General features: G+C 43.6%; 1 protein-coding gene across 2 annotated transcripts in view; it reads left to right on the top strand.

Moving 5' to 3' along the window:
- LOC142579989 (uncharacterized) overlaps positions 1-18,045 on the top strand; it is a 43,519-nt gene extending 25,474 nt beyond the window's left edge. For both annotated transcript variants that reach the window (XM_075690700.1, XM_075690699.1), the window contains 3 exons: positions 3,950-4,130; positions 14,114-14,288; positions 17,071-18,045. In XM_075690700.1, the coding sequence (XP_075546815.1) occupies positions 3,950-4,130; positions 14,114-14,288; positions 17,071-17,198 (484 nt within the window). In that variant the 3' untranslated portion in view covers positions 17,199-18,045. The remainder of the gene's footprint in view (positions 1-3,949; positions 4,131-14,113; positions 14,289-17,070) is intronic.
- The last annotated feature ends 295 nt before the right edge of the window (positions 18,046-18,340 follow it).

Here is an 18,340-nt window from a genome sequence, read left to right as displayed (position 1 = left end):
CACCATTCTGTTGTTTAAGAACAAATCTAACCATAAAATTTTAGTCCAACCTTTGTGCAGATGGCACAGATTTTCTACAGATGTTTCATGTTAGTGAATTATCTCGGGAATTGCAGGCAATGTACGGAAAGTGTTACATGGTTGCCTCGGGTATGAACAGGGATGTACATCGTTCTCCAGATGAGTGGACTCGAGCATGGAACTTTCATGACACCCCCCCCACTATGGCGTGCCTAATAACCAGATCGTGGGTTTGGTTGGTAAAACCCCTGAATTTAATTTTTTTTAGGTATCTGATTCTTATGCTTGTGATATCACAGTTGCCGTGTCGAATGTCTGCTATTGGCCCAAATGTGGACAGCTCGTTAATAGGCGAAGTTATGCATATAGCGAAGAGAGTAGCTCCATGCACAGGCAGTAAGCTAGAAATGACTGCATGCAGTTTGTGTGCCATTGTCTGAGTAGTTCAACTGGGGGAAACATGAATCTGGCAGTTGTACTGCTTCACACATAGCATAAAATAAAGACCCCACACTATTATTCGAATTATCTGCGGGGTTACTTGCCACGACCTAAAGTGTTGTGGCATTGGCTATTTAGTGAAACCCCAATCATTCGAAGTCTTTTAATTCGAATGGATGGATAATCTGAACCGCTCTGTTGCTCCCGATAAAGTCCTGTGTGTGAACAGAGAAGAAACTCTCACAAACTCAAACTCCAAGAACTATGCAACAGTTATTTTTAACGAAATTTCTCAATCCCATGGGCTGCTTTTTAGTCCAAAGGGGAAGGTTGATGCATCACTAGCTACCGTGAGGAAAGATGTGCGGGAAGCCAAGGCCGAACAGGAGCAAGGAGAGTGGTGAGTGCCCTCCTTTCCCATCCAGCTTAAAAGGAGCAGGAAGGAGACCTTAGACTAAATAGTTCTGCGGAAACCCACAAGGTGAAGAAAGGTAATTAATGAAGGGAAAATGAGACATCCACCCATTCGTAGCAATCGCTACAAAGGAAACCTATATGGGTTCCTCGAAAGAAAAGCCTCGCAGTTGAAGAAAAATTCGTCCTGGTCCGGGACTCAAACCCGGGACCACCACCTTTCCGGGGCAGCCGCTCTACCATCTGAGCTAACCAGGCGGCTAGTAGATGGCAGGGCGAAGTCGAATTTGTCAACAACTTGAAGCAAAGGCAAGAGTTTAACGAAATAGTTCGTCAGCTGTTCCTGAGCCAAGTGGTGCTGTGTGCCTCTGCTATGTTTTTCTTGCTGCTTCTTTCCCCTTTATTTACTTTGGATTGTTTTATTTTTTTACTACATTCCTTACTCACTGCAGTTTATTTTTTATATTTGGAATAGCCAATGCTTCGGTGGCCTATCTTCCCATGGTAATATCACTTAACAAACAACAATTACGTATGTTCAAAACCATACAAGTAATCTTTGAGCATATGAAGAAACACTCTTAGTTTTCAATTCATCCTGTGCAAACCAGTTTATTTCAAATTTTTCACAAGTGGTAAATAGAGGCTCTAAAGGCAGAGACTAGACAGAGTATCTTTAACAATACAAAAAGACATGACACAAAGCTGGAGAACACTACAGGGCCAAGCACTTAAGCGTAACTAAATTTTATCCATACTAAAAAAAGCATTACAGTGGAACCCTGTTCATAAGTTTTGGAAAAAAAACGCTAGAAAAACATACCGACTGGGAAAACTATAATCCGAAGTAACTAAAGAATTTGACAGACTCCGCTGTAGTTGGCACCTATGAAAAGTGAAGCGTTGCACAAATCGTTGCAGTGCGAAATGCCGACGTGCACCGAGCTGGTGGGGCCCAAGCGACCTGAGACGCATGCTGTCATTTGTCTATTGCGTAGTGTTTTAAGATAGCGATGGGGAAACGAAACGAAATCGAACTGGTGGGCAGCGTTAGAATACGATGCCTATGATACCGCCAGAGGGAAACATGAGGCTCAGCTCGCGTCGCCTGCAGCAGGGAACAGTGACGCGTTTGGGTTACGGCCTATTAAAAGTATCCAATGCACTTCCAACTGCACTATGCCCCGCATGCTGTGAAACAGATAGGGGGAGGTGGTTACAGCGATAGGACTGGTGGCGATAGCTGTGAAATGCAGCTTGCGACGACCTGGGAGATTTGCTGGTACCAGAATGGGAAACTCTGTGCACACAGGAATTTTCACATGAGACGACAAGTGAGTACTGTGGGGAAGCTGCTGAGGTGGGCAGCTACTGTTCTTGGTCGCACACGCCTTGCGTCTTTTATTGCAATAGCAATTATATGGATACTCCAGGTGCATTTCTACTATCGCTGTGATGTTCCGTATAAAGACCAAGGGTGATAAAATTGTCGCCACATGCAGTATGCTGTATGTGCGAGTGAAGGCGTGCGAGGGTGAGCCAACGAATGCGCCGTGGCTCAATCTCTAAAATAAAAAAAACAAATAGCGCGACGTAGGACGAGTGAGTTAAAAGCACAGGACAGTGTTGCGCTCTTTCTGTTTTTTATTCTAAAGATGAACCAACTAGCCCATTTGAACACATGACTCGATCTCGCGTGTGTGAGCAAGAAAGGCCCCCTCTCCTCTCCTGTCCTTGCACCCTCTCCTGTCGTGTGCAAGGCATGGGGGTGCGGTGAGGGAACTTGGGTAGGGGGGGAGGATGTTCGTTCTTCTCAGGTGGCTGCTGCTTACGGCACGACCCAGAGGGCCACGTAGCAGCTTTTAAAATGCAAAACGCCTCAAATATTGCGTAAGCACTCCATCACTGGCACTCACTGATAAGGAAGTGTTGTACCTTGAGAAGAACCTGGTGAACGGTTTGTAATTACTTGTAGTCAGCGCTTATCGGCTTTGTTGCACATTTGGTTGTCGCCTATGTGGCACATTCGTTTATGCATCTGTCTGCACATTTATTTGAGCATACAGTGGCCTCTTTGCATGCTTTTCTGAGTAAAGCTTGTCAGTTGAAGTCTAGCGTTCTGTCCTGTCCCCACCCTTTTTTCTGTTAGTCTTGTTCGTGCTAGCAACTATGTCACAGAAACTGACTAATGCACTCAGTGTCTTTTCCTGCAATGTAAGCTGCTTGTTACCGCCATGTTCTGATCCCTCTGTTTAAGTAATATACACTTGCCAGTGTCTTTCTGTGCTGATGTTACAAAGTACAGCTATACCAACTCACCCAACCTTTCTTCCTATTGAGATAGACATTGAGATAATAGTTTTCACTTTGTTGGGCACACAGGAAGCCCTTAAAATATTCTTAGAATAGCTTCAGCAGTGAGTTCTAGGAGATCGTGTTTCAGTAATAAAACTTTTATATTTATAATGTGCACTTGAAAATGATGTCCAGGTTTCTTTCTCACACCTGTATGAGCTGTAAGTAGAATGAGAAGCACCGATGGCATCCTCCTGTTTTTTTCGCGGTTGGGCATCCAGCAGAAAACGTAACAGCAAGACCTTGTCTTTTCCACTGTTTCTTTTGAATGTCCCATTGTGTACGAATTAAACCAATTTGGCACCTGTGATGGCTCACGAGTGCAAGAGCAGCCCGACTGACGAGTGCCGCTTTGCTAGCTCCAGTCACATCTGCCTGCCTAGGCTGCCCTTCTATCAGCAACTTAATGCAGCCACTTGAGGCAGCAAGCCAACCTCTTCCTTAGCGTTGTGCGGAAGTTTCGGGAACCCTAAAGTATGGGAGGACTATGTGCCCATGGTCAGAAGGTTTTGCAGTAATGAATTTGTGTGATGACAATGGAGTGACACTTGCAGAGAACACAGAACATACTGTATGCCAACTTAGTGTCATTGGCACAAGCATTTTACGCAGGAGTAAAATTGGTCATGCAAGTTTCCCCTGATGCGCACAGCGTGAAGTCGTAGCTTTTGTGAAATCGGTCACCCTTTCTTACCATTCTTGTGCCTTTGACTGACAGCATCCTGAAGCCGCTCTGGTTGACTGAGTGTATGATCCAGGCGTACCGTTCCTCCCTGCTGCGTCCTCTTGTGTCTGCATTGGTGCTCTTCATGAGCTACTCGGGAATCGTGCCTGTCAAGCCGGTGGTGCAGGACATCCTACTCTCACTCACCACATACAAGTGGTCAGGCTTCGACAAGGCAAGTATCTCACCCTCTTGAGCGTATCAGTCTGCCAGGTTTGAGCCAAGCATTGTCCGATGCCATCTGTTGCCAATCCCTGAAGAAACGTTTAAGTGGGACGTAACATCAACCATACAATGCAGGAATGAAAGATTGTTGGTGAAACCGCTGAAGACCACTCTGCTTGGCAGTAATTATTTGTTTGCTGGAAAAATATATTTTACATAGCATTTAAAAGTAGTTTAAAACTGGGCCTCGATCCTTCTGCAAATTTTTGTTGCACAAATATGGTCCAAGTTTATTAGCCTACTCTATTTACTTGATCATAATCCACTTTTTTCCTAAATACTTTACTTAAAATTTGATATTCGTGTATGATAGATGTGTGAAACCAAAACTGCAATAAAGACTATTTCTGTTGATTTGATGCCGACGGGACCTGTGAAATTGGTCGAATTAAATGAGAGGCAGAAAAAACACCCAAACACACCGCCAATTCATTTGGCATTATTTATTTCCCTTGATTATAGCACAACCTCAAGTCGAACACACACTCACTTTTTGTGGGTTCAAAGCAGAAAACTAATGCAGAATTGGTAGACCGCTTAAACAAAGTAGAAATCCAATGTGTACCCAATTTTTTAGCAAGGAAAGCGTAGCATGCCTCCGATTCTGGTGAAAAAAATTGACAAAACTAGGGAATGTTACCGTCCCAGAATATAAATTTGTTATGGTCCATCGTCATCACTCTCAGACACTTTATTGCTGTCTGTGAAGAACCACAACATGTCATCCTTCATACAGTTCATAGCACATTTGATATTCTGCATTTATAAAGCGACTCTGCAACAATTGCAAATGGGATGGTGGCGCACGGTCAAGCTAACCACATTGGTAGTTCATCCTGTACTATATTGGACCTTGCCGTCGAGTGAGGGAGTTGGCTGATGTTGAGGGGGACTTGGAAAAATGAAGTTTTATTTACTTCATGTACAGGATTAGAAACAGATACAATAACAGTAAAAGTTAATCGACGGCCGGCAGCAAATCGCATGCTGCGGCCCATTGCAAAAAGGTCTCTGCCTTTCCGATGGTTCTCTGGCTTATAGCCTCTTCAGTCTGTTAGTGTCATGTCATTTTTATCCATTTGGCGAGCCCATACAGGTGTCATCATTTTCATCCTATTGTAGGGCCCATGCAAGTGACTTCATGTTCGGCCAATGAGGACTTTTCCTGGGCTCTATCCTCCGATGGCCGCATCCATCCGCCGTTTCCTTGTCACCTGGTCGTCCTTGAATGACCGTCTAGTGCTGCAAAGCAGCTTTTCTCGGGACTAAGGTCAACTACCTCAAACTGTGCCGGACTGCAGGTACACTTTTGAGAAGCGTCACACAGTGGAGACTCCATGCAGCCTGTGGATAGTCTGGCGTGTCCAGTAGCGTGATCGATGCGCACCATAATTAGAATGTGACGCCGAGTGATTGCGCTTGAAAAACTTGACCGATACTAATTAATGGTCCGTATATAACAGCTCCTCCTTGCCCCGGAAGTTCGGAACGGACGGTGAACTCGATTCGGTGGCCATGAAGAATTTGATGAAGCCTGTAGTGCACTGGCTACGAGCTTCGGGTGATGAATTCCTGGATCCCATGCCCTGGATCACATGCAATTCCTGGATCACATGCAAGCACAGGCTCTTTAAACCCGACCCACGAGGCTCTTGTTATATCAAACTCAACCCTTGTGTTTGTTTCTCTTTGTCAATTTTGGTGAAGCAGATCCAACCACCCCTCTAAACAGTTTTCTATATCTCCTTGAATGCCGGCAAGGCCAGAGTGATATTGCAATTACAAGAGAACTGTGAGAAAACTTAACACTTAATGAAAGCAATCATTATAACCATACACATGCACAGTTTTGAAGCTACGAGGATGACTTCCAGCCCAAAATAAAACTACGTAGTACCTCGTTATTCAAAGGAAAGAAGGCAATACATCAATTTATTGAAAAAACCGGCTCAAAATAACCATTGCTTCAAAATACCTTGGGCAGCCTCACTTCATCAACAGCCTGTTCATTCTCTATCACAGTGGACTACTGATTGCATCCACTGGTACCACTGAACAGCCTTGTCAACTCTGCAGATACATACACAAAATCACGCCAATTTTGTGGTCACTATTCACAACGCATGCTTGTATCTTACACAGGCATTTCCTAATGCTTACTCATGTTTCTTCCTTTTGTCCATACAGGACACACCTTAAATGAACAGCAAAACTAAACTTGCGTAACTAATGCACTCACAAGCACCTTTGAAAAATATCGCATCTGCTATTAACTACGCCTACGCATGCTTAATTGAAAACTCAGAATGCTGCCGTCATCAACACGCATGAGTGACCCGCTCACATTCTGTTTCCTTCCGTCCACTCAAGACATGCACTAATAGAATCGTACCAATGCTTCTCAGCACAAATGATGCACTTATTGAAAATCAACACGCTTAACCTGAGCAGAAAACTTCAAAAATACTTCTTAAAAAAGTTCACTAGTACACACGCATGTTACTATACTCACGGACATCTTTCTGTGGATATGAAGGGAAACCTACGGGCGCGTGGCTGCTACACATGTGTTAATGCACCAAGTAGTCTGGCAGTGTTTGATATGTAGTGCTTTTGGTTGCTCGGAACAGACGCTGAATTGATGTAGCTTCCACGTGCGAAGGTTTCGCATTTGCCCAAACACGGAAGGGAAAAGCCACAAAACAAGGAAACTTTAATGCTCAGTGGTAAGTTCTGTCTTATTTCACTGTTGCCGGCAAGGTGCTTATGTTCTCTCTATCCCAGCCTAAACTACCGTGGATTAAAATGAGGCACTCTTTTCAGAAGCGTCTCACTTATGCACGCTTTGCCTCCGTAGCTTCGCATTCCTTCGTAGCCGCAGAAAGTTGTCCACAAGTATGTAGGCTTTTAACAAAATTGACCTTGACGTTTCAATTCACCTGAAAAATGAAAGCCTAACTACTCATTAATGATCACTTGGCGAAACTAAAGCTTAACTCTAAACGCAACTTTCAATCTCAAGGCTTCTCAAACGAAAGCATTAGCAACGCTCATAACTTCCCAATGAAAGAAACTCTAGTGTCAAATCGTGAAAATTTTCAAATGCTCAAAAAACAAACAAACAAAACAAAACTGTTGTCTCTTCGGAACTCGTCTTTTTGTCGGTCACTCCGATTATGTCACAAAAATATTGAGCCTGACTCGAGGAGGTCACAGTTTGAAAGCTTTTCTGACTATCCAGGAACAACAAAAGGCCTGACATTCTATCAGCTCTTTCAAGACGTTACAGTCTCTTGCCAATTTGCATCCTGACGATAGGCTTTCATCATGATCTCGTCTGACCCTGTCTCATCCTGCCACCTTGCGCTCCTGCGCACTGCATGCTGCACCCTGAGAAAGAACGACGGAATGACGGAGAACATTATTGCCCTGTGCCCTTTGTCTGTGTTTGTGCAAAACATGCTCTTTTTCTGTGGTGGCTCGGACGACTTTCCTTTCTTTGTGCCATGCCTCTTTGCATCTGTCGCCGTCTCTGGCTGCGCTGCATTCTTAACCGCATGCCAATCTTTGCAGCGCTTCTTTCTACGGCACTGTTTGCCCTGGTTCACTTTCATGCCATCTTTTTGTGCCTCGTGCTGGCCGTACATCTTGTCGGCCCGGATTGCTGTCTCATCCACACAGTCTGAGTTATTTGTTCCTAAATCATCTCTTTCTTTGCGTCAACTGGCGGACAGCTTAACTGTTCCCTGAACAATGCAGCTGTTTTCTTTTGAGCTACGCAGATCGCACTCTTGCTAACTGCCCTCAACTGCATTGTCCAGCTTGCACTGCACTCTGGCACGCAGCCCTGACTCGACATGGGTGCTCGTGTCTGTCGGATCAGCGGTACTCCAACCTTCATTAACAAACCTCGTTAACAACACATGCAATGCACACATGCGGTGACTGTGCCAGTACTTTCACAGCTGACCTAGCTGTCGCTACAGGGCTTTGTTGGCACAGCACCTTGTCGCTCTTACTACACCCTTCAATGGTCTTTGTTGCCACTAATGCATTGTTAGCAGCTAACACTTTCCATTTATCTATGAACGTGCTGCTAACCTCCCAGGTTAGCAGCACCTGACCTGCTAGCACCTGCTAGCAACTTCCTCACTTTTTTTCTGCGTGCTACCTAGAGAATTTCTGCTGTCTTTGTGCGATCAAATGTTCAATTTCTTTGTTTAATGCTGCCATTACCTTTTCATGCTCTTACAGTTCAAGCTCACTCTTGCGCTTTTGCTGTTCTCGTTCATGCTCACTCTCGCGATCTTGACGTTTTTGCTCATGCTCCCTCTCGCGATCTTGATGTTCTTGCTTGCACTCTTGATATTCTCGCTCATGCTTCTGACATTCTGGCTAGCGCTTCCGTGTTTCCTGTACCACTTCCCATGCAGTCTCAATGCTCTCATCATTGCCACCATCTTTAATTGCCTTTTGGATAGCTGGCCCTATCATTGTCTCATCCGCCTCAACTCTCAAATCCTCGCACGACAACAACAACAACAAATCTGACCTCTTCAACCTAAGATTCATTGTAGCTGCCTGACTGGTGGTTAGAACTGTTTCTTTAAATAATTTGTGCGAAACCAAAATATGCTACAAATTCCCCATTCCAACTACAGTCAAAATAAACACAAAATATAAAGTCTGGTGAATCAAAAGAAAAAAAACCATGCGCTCACCCACCGGATGCAGCATCACGCCATTTGGTTCATCTGTCTGCTGTCCCCTGTTGCTCAGGACTCCCTGGGTCGAAGGCTCATTCTTCTTCGCTGTTCCCAGTTTCTTTGGACTCCTTTGGTTGAAGGTTCATCCTTATCGCTGCCGCCAGTTATTGGATCTTGCCGTTGAGTGCGGGAGTTGGCTGACATTGAGAGGGACATGGAGAAATGAAGGTTTATTTACGTTATGTACAGGATTGGAAATAGGTAAAATAACAGTAAAAGTTAATTGACGGCTGACAGCAAATCATACGCTGCGGCCCATGGCAAAAAGAACATCTCTCCCTTTCCAATGGTTCTGTGGCTTATAACCCCTTCAGCCCGTCAGGGTCGCATCATTTTCCTCCAATCGGCGAGCTCGTACAGGTCGCATGTTCGGTCAATGGGGATACTCCCTGGGCTCTATCCTCAGATGGCTGCATAAGTCCGGCATTGCTTCGTCACAAGGTTGTCCTTGAATGACCTTCCAGTGCTGCAAAGCAGCTTTTCTTGGGACCAAAGTCAACTACCTTGAACTGTGCTGGCCTCCAGGTGCACTATCAAGAAGTGTCACACAGCGGAGGGAGACAAAAGCTCCACACGCAGCACACAAGAGTGGGATAGCCAACCTGTGTAGTGCCTCCGGTAGTAGGGTCGTAAAATGCGATGGCGAGTGCTCAGAGAACTTGACCGATGCTAACTAATGGTCCATATCTAACAAGGTTATGTATGTGATTCTTAAGAGGAAGCTTTAGCTTGGGCCGAACTCTGACATGGCCTATTCAAATACATGTAAAACACAAAAACATTTTTCTGAGATAACCCCTGGACCGATTTTAATGAAATTTGTTGCATTCGAGAGAGAAAGTTAAATTCTAGTGACTGTTGGAATTGGAATTTCGATTTACATCTTGAATTCTGTTACAAGAATTTTCAAAAATTCGAAAGTTTGAAAAAGATAGAAGCACGAAGTTTACAAATTCATAAATTTGCATCAAGAGTGGATATCGCGGTTCTGTAAACAGCATCCATTAGACCATTGAAAGTGGACAAATTCGATATGTCATTTTATATCTTACATGAAATTGTTATGTTGTTTACACAGGTTCCGCTAAAGCTGTATTTACATATTACTAAGTTTCTTGAGATTCATGTGTAACATATGAATTTTGTCCGCTTTAGATGTACTATTAGATGCAATTCACAGAATTTTCAACTTTTCAAAACTTTTTATAAAAAATTGAGGACATAAATAAATAATTCAAATCCAACAGTGACTAGATTTTCAGTTTTTCTTTTAAATTCAACAAACCTCGTCAAATTTGGTGCAGGGGTTGCAGAGAAAAACGAATTCTCCTTCTACACGTATTTAGATAAGAGCACCCAAGCTAAAGCTTCCTCTTAAACAAAAAGATTTAGCAAAGATCTTGGCTATAGTTAATGAGAACATTGATGATTGATTTCCTAAAATGTATATAACCAACATTGCTGCAAATTACAATAAAGCCTAGTTACTTGCATTTTAAATTTCCTTCTGCATGTCTGCAAAAATTGGCCGATATTGAGTCACAGTAGGTACAACAATTTTTTGTCTACAAGTAGTAAAAGCAACTACCATTATTGAAAAAAGAGAAAAATGAGTTTGAAAGTTTCTAAGCATGCTTGATACTATCGCATGAGATTTGCATGAAATTTGGCCTGAATGCAGACCAGTCTTTCCAGAAGAAGTATGTAACTTAAGAATTCTTCCACTGTGATGGTGGTGTCCTCAGAATCCTTGCAAGCTTCCTTCTTCCTTCTTTGCTTCACTGCAATGATGAGATTTAGCTTGAGCTATTCATGCTCTAGAGATTTATTTGCTTCTTCTCTGCCCTTCTCTAATTGCTACGAGCTTGAATGACACCCAAATCCTGTAGAACATCTTCAAAGCCTTTGTAGCCTTTGTTCAACCACAGTATGGCAACAAAAGCGACCATCTCCACAACAATGCATGAAGCAAATCCTGTTTGGGGCACTGCAACCAAATCTTGCTGTTGAAACACTCAACTGAATTTTGGGGCTTGCTCTGATTACAGTGAGACAACAGCTTTTCGCTTGTCAACTTGTCATATCTAGGAAGCATGGTGTTCGCCTGAGGGCTGGTTAAAACTGAAGAATGAGCTGGTGCCGACCAAGCCAGCACTAGTGCTTGGATGTTATACCGGGAAAGCTCGGCATCTGGGCAAAACTTGTGGTAGTGAACCTCATCAGTATAGAGCATGAAAGGAAAAAATGAAGCGTCTGCAGCTACATTTCTCAATTAGAATAATTTTCGTCAATATTCTAGTAAAGAAATTTTCTGCACATGAAAATATAATGTTGAGGCATAATTTTGTCATCAAATGCTAAGAAATAATTAAAAAAGAAAGGAATCTTTTTCCATCTGCATCTCCCCTTAAATTGAAAAAGCACTTTCCAAATCTTAGTAGAGATATAATAGAAGGACCATCATCCTTGCTGTTTTTTAGAAAATAGGCTAAACTCTAATTTGAAAGGGGTACTGACACAAAAATTCGAGCTCGGAATAACTGGTAGACTACATTGCTGTGAACTCATCAGTACCATTTGTAAAGTACTAATAGCAAATGCAGCTTAGAATGCACTTCAATTTTGAAGTTCATGCAGGCAATGAACCAGAAAGTGAAGCACCTATTGACGTAATCGTCTGCGTAGGTCCTGTTTGCAAATAATATTATGTCACATGTTTCAGTGGTGCAATGTCATTGGCTTCTCTTACCATTTGGGAGACATTTCAACATAGTTTGCATTGTGTGTCTCGCATGGATCGTGTACGTATGCATGTACACAGTGTACAGTGCTCACGGAATGAAACGCGTCAATTTAGGCTTAACTAATGCGCATACTTTAATTTGCACCGGCTGCAGTTTGTGACACATTGACGTAATTTTGGCACGTACACTTAGATCAGAGTCCACGTCACCTTTGGTGACCAGATTCCTAGCGACATGACATGGTATTCTTGAGTACTTTGCACATATGCAGGGTTCTACTAAATGCTCCTTGTCACATTTCATTCCGTGAGCACTGTACATGCCAACTTCTATCTCTTTACAGATTACCAGGCTACCAATGCTGTGGCCGGCTGTAGCAAAGCCGGTAACTTGTTGTAATGATTTGTCCAACTACAATACATTTGAATATTTTTTTTTGTCATGTCAGTGTTATCGCTGAACGGAATTAAAAAATACTGCATGTTAATGAGTATGTCACTAGCAATGCTTCAGACCAACAGACATGCAGATTTTGTAAGTTGCATTACTAGTTTTGCCTGCTCTCTGCTTAGATAATGCGTCACCAGATGTCACTACCAGTGTTCTTCCTGCCATACACCTCTTCGGGAACCCAGCAAACCATAACCGATAAGAAGTTTATGGACATCGTAAAATGTAGCTAAAACACTAATGTCGAGATCATACTGCTCAGTGGACTAGTGTGCAATGAAGTATTATGATGGTATAGCAATGCACAGGTTTCCCACCCAACTAGTGCCAAACTAGCAGATGAACCAGCAGCACAGATAGCATAGCAGATGGAATGCTAGCGTTCATCACAGGTTTCAAAATCGAAACTGTGACTGGTCATGAGATGCGAGCATATAACTAAACAGTCATCACATACTGGAGCGAAAGAGTTTCTTTAGCGTGATTACTGGATCAGTAGCTACTGAATAAGTGCAAGGAACAGAACCCAAAAAATTTTGTGTCAGTACTTCTTCAAGATAACAAGTTTGGAAATATTCCTGAATATATATGCAAATGCTTCCTATGTGCTTCAATTTTGTGTCTGCATGCTAATTAGTAAGTGCTGCAAGATGTACTACTTAATTCTGTTGTGGTGGCATTAAATTCACCTAGTAAATTACAGGCAATGTGTGTACAATCTTCTTTCTCTTTATTTTGTCGCATTATGTAATGTACTGCGCTTTAGCTCTGGGGGGCCACAGCCGTGTGACTGGTATTGCCACCTTTAGCCATTGAGCCGCCAAATTTCGTACTCTATGCTTTATTTAGTTAATTAATTAATTAATTAATTTATTTGTATAACCCAGGACCCTTGCAGGCATTACATTGAGGGGAACAACAATACGGAGAGCTTACGTTGTGGGGATGCGCGACTCTCGCGCGTCCCCTGATATGTTTTTCCCGCATGGCGCGTCTCCTGTAATCCGGCTTCGCCGCGTGGCCTGCGCGATGCCCACGGCGGTCGATGTGGTTGGGGCACAGTGCGAGAGATGGCACGAGTGTTGCGTTGCTAACGCCGCCTCACGGCAGGGTGACTTGGGGGCGCAGGGGAGAACGGGCTGGCGCTTCCCCGGCGGGTCGGCGAACGGCGCGGACATTTCGCGCGCGCGGCGACCTATGCTTCTGCGAGACCGCCTCGCGTGGCCGCCTTCGAACGCGCCACGATTCGCGTGACCATACACGCGAAGGACCAGGCGTTGGGATCCAGCATGGGGCGAACATATTCGCTCGCTTCCGGTCGCGGTGAGTCAGACTTCTAGATTTGTCGCGTGCCCATCGGCATGTTTTGTGGATAGCAACTCTGCTAGCAGGCACTGATCTATGAAAGGTGCAATAAATGCCCTTGTGATTGTTTGCACTACTGTGTTGTCGTTCCTTTGTCCCAAGAGTACGGGTGTGAGAGACCCCACAACGTTCACAACATAATTAGGAGAAATAGGAAAAGCATGACAAAGATCGCATGCAATGTAAACATGAAAAATAAAATACTGTGTAATACAATGCAATTAAAATACAACACAATAGTTACCACAAGTGAGAGAAAGGTATAAATATGCAACTTTACATTGAACAGGTGCTTCAATGGATTATAAATGAATAACTGAACTGAAGTTAGATATAACTAACATACAAATCAAACTATATAGTGACTGGACTTTTCAATGGGCCAAAGGTATCTAAAAGGATGAGAAGCACAACTTCATGGTTATCTTTGCTTTATTTGCTCAACAGTTTCAGTCGGAAACTGTTGGGCAAGTAAACCGAAAAGAACTGCTAAGTTGTGCTTCTCATCCTGGTATGTATATGTGTGCTATGACTAATATAACTAACTTAGGAAAAGAACTGACTTTAGGTAAAATAAAACACGGTGCTCTGCCCGGCCCCTGTGGCAGGATGGCGAGAGGCTTCTGGAGGCTGTGGCTCGCAAGCAGATCCCTACTGTGGTGGCAATCGGTGAGAATGACCGCCTCCTCTCGTACAACATCCTCATGGCTGTCTGCACCGTGCTCGGGGCATCTCCCGAGGACCTCTGGCGTTATGACAAGATGGGCCGGCTGCTGGCAACTGGTGAGATACGATGTTTGCAAGATTTGAATGCTAGCCTTGCATGCCAAGATTTAGAGAGATGTATTTGGGCTTCTTGTAGTCACTATGTAGTGTTGTCACGAATATGTGTAGGTACCTACTATCTCTTTTCTTACTGCACAGAGCTCGGAAGATCGCCAGCTTTGTGAAATCCTTGCCACTCTTTGTGTATACAGTCGAACCCACTTATAACAATATTCAAATGCCAGGAAAATTTCATTGTTATAACCGGTAATTGTTGAAACCGGGTTGTAGGAAAAAATCAAAATAGGGGGATGGCAGAGCTGGTCTTAGCAAACTACCGTATTTACTTGCATAATGATTGCTTTCGTGTAATATCGCACCCCTGAATTTTGTCATCAAAATTCAATCTTTTTTCTTTCTCGTGTAATGATTGCACCCCGAACTTGCCGCAGCGATATGTCATGTGCCAAGTGTAGCTAATGATGAGTGCGCTTACGATGTGTCGAATGCTGTCGAATGCTACGCAAACGACCCTTCAAGACATACCAAGCGGTCTCCTTTAAACACTCCAAACATTCTTAAGCAGATGCCCCATTTCATTCCTTTCATTACTTTCTGCTCTTCCATGAAAAAAAAAAATAAAAGCTACAACCAAACTTGCCTTGGCTTTATTACATGTTGGCTTTAAAATGGTTAAGTTCAACAACAACAACAACGAAAAAGGTGCCTTTCGATTCTTCTCTTCTGCACTCGTGAGCACGCAAGAAATTGCGAGTGCCAACGATAGTAGCCACGTTTACACTGATACGTTAGAAGTGTACCTTATTCCTGCGCTGACACTTGTAACACTGCTAAGATATTCGCCCACTCTTAGCGGAAACGTGCTGTATTAGGATAGCAGTGAAGACAAATGCTGCAGTTTCCACAGCATGCCCGCCATCTGTTTCTATGTCACTGGCAGCTAAGCATGCCTATCTCTGTTTCCGTCCCCTCAAAGTGGACATGGCTACGTTACTGCCGTAAATTTGCCAATATTAACAATATTATTCATTACTGATACGGAAGAAACTGTTTCAATGCACGTAATGTACTGATAGAGAAGAAGAAAAAATCTTGTAGCTTGCAGGCTGAAATAACCTTGTGACGCTGGCGCATGACAATTCAGTAGTCGCAAGTAGCGTGATCAGAACCGACTCTGCGAGGAGCGAGCAAGTTGTGTGCTGTGATGGCATCTCCGGCCGTCGCTTATCCATGCTGCTTTCCTGACTGGATAGCTCTTCTCAGACGGAAACCGAAATAAACTCGTGCTCCGTTAGCTAGTTAAGCAATTTGTGCACAATAGGCAACACAACTATCTGGTCCTTTCACGAAAACACCACGATTGAAACCACCACAAACCATCGTCTCAAGGCACGCTAGGGCTGCATTGGCTGTTCATCTGCTTCTCGTATCTAACCATGTAGAGGGCGCTCGTGGCAGCCGTGTTTGCGCATGTGGAACAGTATTCTTTCGAACCGTCCATTATTGAGGACCTTAGCCGGGAAAGTGTAGGAGTAGAGGTCAAGATTAATATGAAGAAGACAAGGGTAATGTACTATAGCCTGGCAAGGGAACAAGAATTCATGATTACCAGTCAGTCTCTAGAGTCTGTGTAGGAATACGCTTATCTAGGTCAATTACTCAGAGGGGACCCTGATCATCTGAAGGAAATTTGAAAAAAAAAAAAATTTACATGGGTGGGTGTGGCGCTGCTAAGCACGAGGTCGTGGGATCGAATCTCGGCCGCGGCAGCTTCGTTTCGATGGGGGCAAAAAGCAAAAATGCCTGTGTCTTGTGCATTAGGGCACGTTAAAGATCCCCGGGTGGTCAAAATTAAACCAGAGTCCCTTACTAAACAGTGCCTCATAATCAGATCATGGTTTCATCATGTCAAACCCCAGAATTCAAAAATGGGTTGGAGTGCATAGGCATGCATTACCAAATCCTGACTGAAGTCTTACCACTATTATTGAAAAGTGTACAATCACTGCATTCTACCAGTGCTAACATAGGGGGCAGAAACTTGGAGGTTAAGAAAGAAGCTTGAAAACACGTAAAGAAAGAAGAGCTACGGCACAAAAAAGGTCAGGTGTAGCATTAAAAGCCAGGAAGAGAGTGGTGTGGGTTGGAGAGCAAATGGGCATAGATGGTATTCGAGTTGACATCAAGAGAAAATAAAAACGGAGCTGGACAGGCCATGTAATGTGTAGGACAAATAACCTGTCGACCAGAATGGATGCCAAGGGAATGGGAGTGCAGTCAAGGAGATGAAATTAGGAAATATGCAGCTGCAAGTTGGAATCTGCTAGTGCGAGACAGGGGTAATTAGGGAGCGTTGGAAGAGCCTTCATTCTGCCGTGGACATAAAAGTAGTCCGACGATGTGATGAGACACCATAATCAAAAAGTAGCGGCATCTACGTGAACACTCAAAATCATTTGAACCGTGCACCATGGTGACGTTTAGTAGGTGGAGCGTTGTGAGCCCTCCCCACTCTGTCAGCCTTAGCAGTGCAAGGCATTGAAGGAGGGGCAGGAGCAACCTAAAAGGGATCCAAGACGATCTTTGATTGCCAATAACTCCGCTTCTGCTGAACGCATTGAAGTGCTTTTTGCTGCAAAGTGTTTCTGAAATAACAGTCCGTTCTAACTTGAAATTGATTTCTCGACTTCGATAAAAAAGTATTTCAGGGCTCCTTTAAATTCCATCTTACTTGTATATTTCTGCAGTACTAATTTTCCTGTCATGTTGCCATTTTCAGGCACTTCTGGGAGTTGGCTAAAGGTGCTAAGCTTTGAAAATGGCACCCACTACCCATTTGTTCGGCACCCAGACATCTGCGCTGACGAGATCGTCCAGCTGCTGCGGAGAACTGGTGCCCTGCGTTGAATTAATGCAAGTGACGAAGATGACCAGAGTTCTTCTAAGGCAGCTGCATTTTGACTTGCTCCCCACTCTCAATAAGACTCTTTAGTAGGGTTCATTATAAAGAGCACCTCAGGAATGCGTCAGCTGAATTCTGTGTTCACATTTCTTTATGCAGTTCTGGAATCTGCGAAATGCTTGTATGTTTTTTGCAGGCCATCGGCTTTTAATGCTACTGTTCATTTTTTCTTAGTTATGGGAAATCGTCTTGCAGAGCAAAAGTGTAAAGTAGTGAGGCTGTGCTAGTCCACTAGTCAAATGTCACAGTTGTGTGACTTTGTGCCTTATTGCACTTTCTGAACTACTATTAGAAGAGGTGCGTAAATTAACACATGGACCGATGAAGGAAACAGGACAAGTGCTTGTGTGTGTTTTTAATAACCCCACTCTTATAATAGCTATGCATCACCAACTAGCCCCATAAGAAGTACTCCTCAGAACTATTATTTCTTTTTTCATTTTTCATTTTGTCCCAGTCCTTCACCTTGTCATGGCATGCATTTATGCATGGAAGGTCCCACACAGACAGCTGTTTCCTTGCAGGGCATACGCCTGAGGCTGTGACTCACTTTTTACCAGTGGATTTTAGACAATGTGATATACCTTACTTGAGAGAGACATTCAGTGTTGGAAAGTCGATTAACACATGGAAAATGCAAACTATGAAGTGTTACAGTTTGCTGGAATGAAGGAAGCTACAAGAGGACAATTTACAACTTTAGATTTCACCCTGCTGGCCTGAAAAGAATCCAAGGGAAACGTTGTACCATTAACATAGGTATTAAACATTGCTCCCCTGTTTTGCATTTGAGCCCTGTGTACTGAAGCAAATTATGAGATTTATAACAAAAATACGAGTACACTGTAGGATGAAGGTGTTAATATTTACCTGTACCCAAACATTTGGCTGATCATGTTCCACCTAGATAAGTGCATGTGCATTTTGCCGCACTCCTCATGCCACTGACCACTTGAAGCCATGTGTTAATGTAGAGGGCGGAACAGCCTTTGTCAAAGCAGCGACTCAAAGATTGGGTGGTGTGTATGGTAATATCTTGAGCAGTCTGGTTGAAGAATACATATACTGTTGTTAGGCTTTGTGGCAG

The sequence above is a fragment of the Dermacentor variabilis genome, chromosome 4 (genome assembly GCF_050947875.1).
Source record: "Dermacentor variabilis isolate Ectoservices chromosome 4, ASM5094787v1, whole genome shotgun sequence".
NCBI lineage: Eukaryota > Metazoa > Arthropoda > Arachnida > Ixodida > Ixodidae > Dermacentor > Dermacentor variabilis.
The sequence above is the reverse complement of the archived record's forward strand: the minus strand, read 5'-3'. Positions and strand labels throughout refer to the sequence as shown.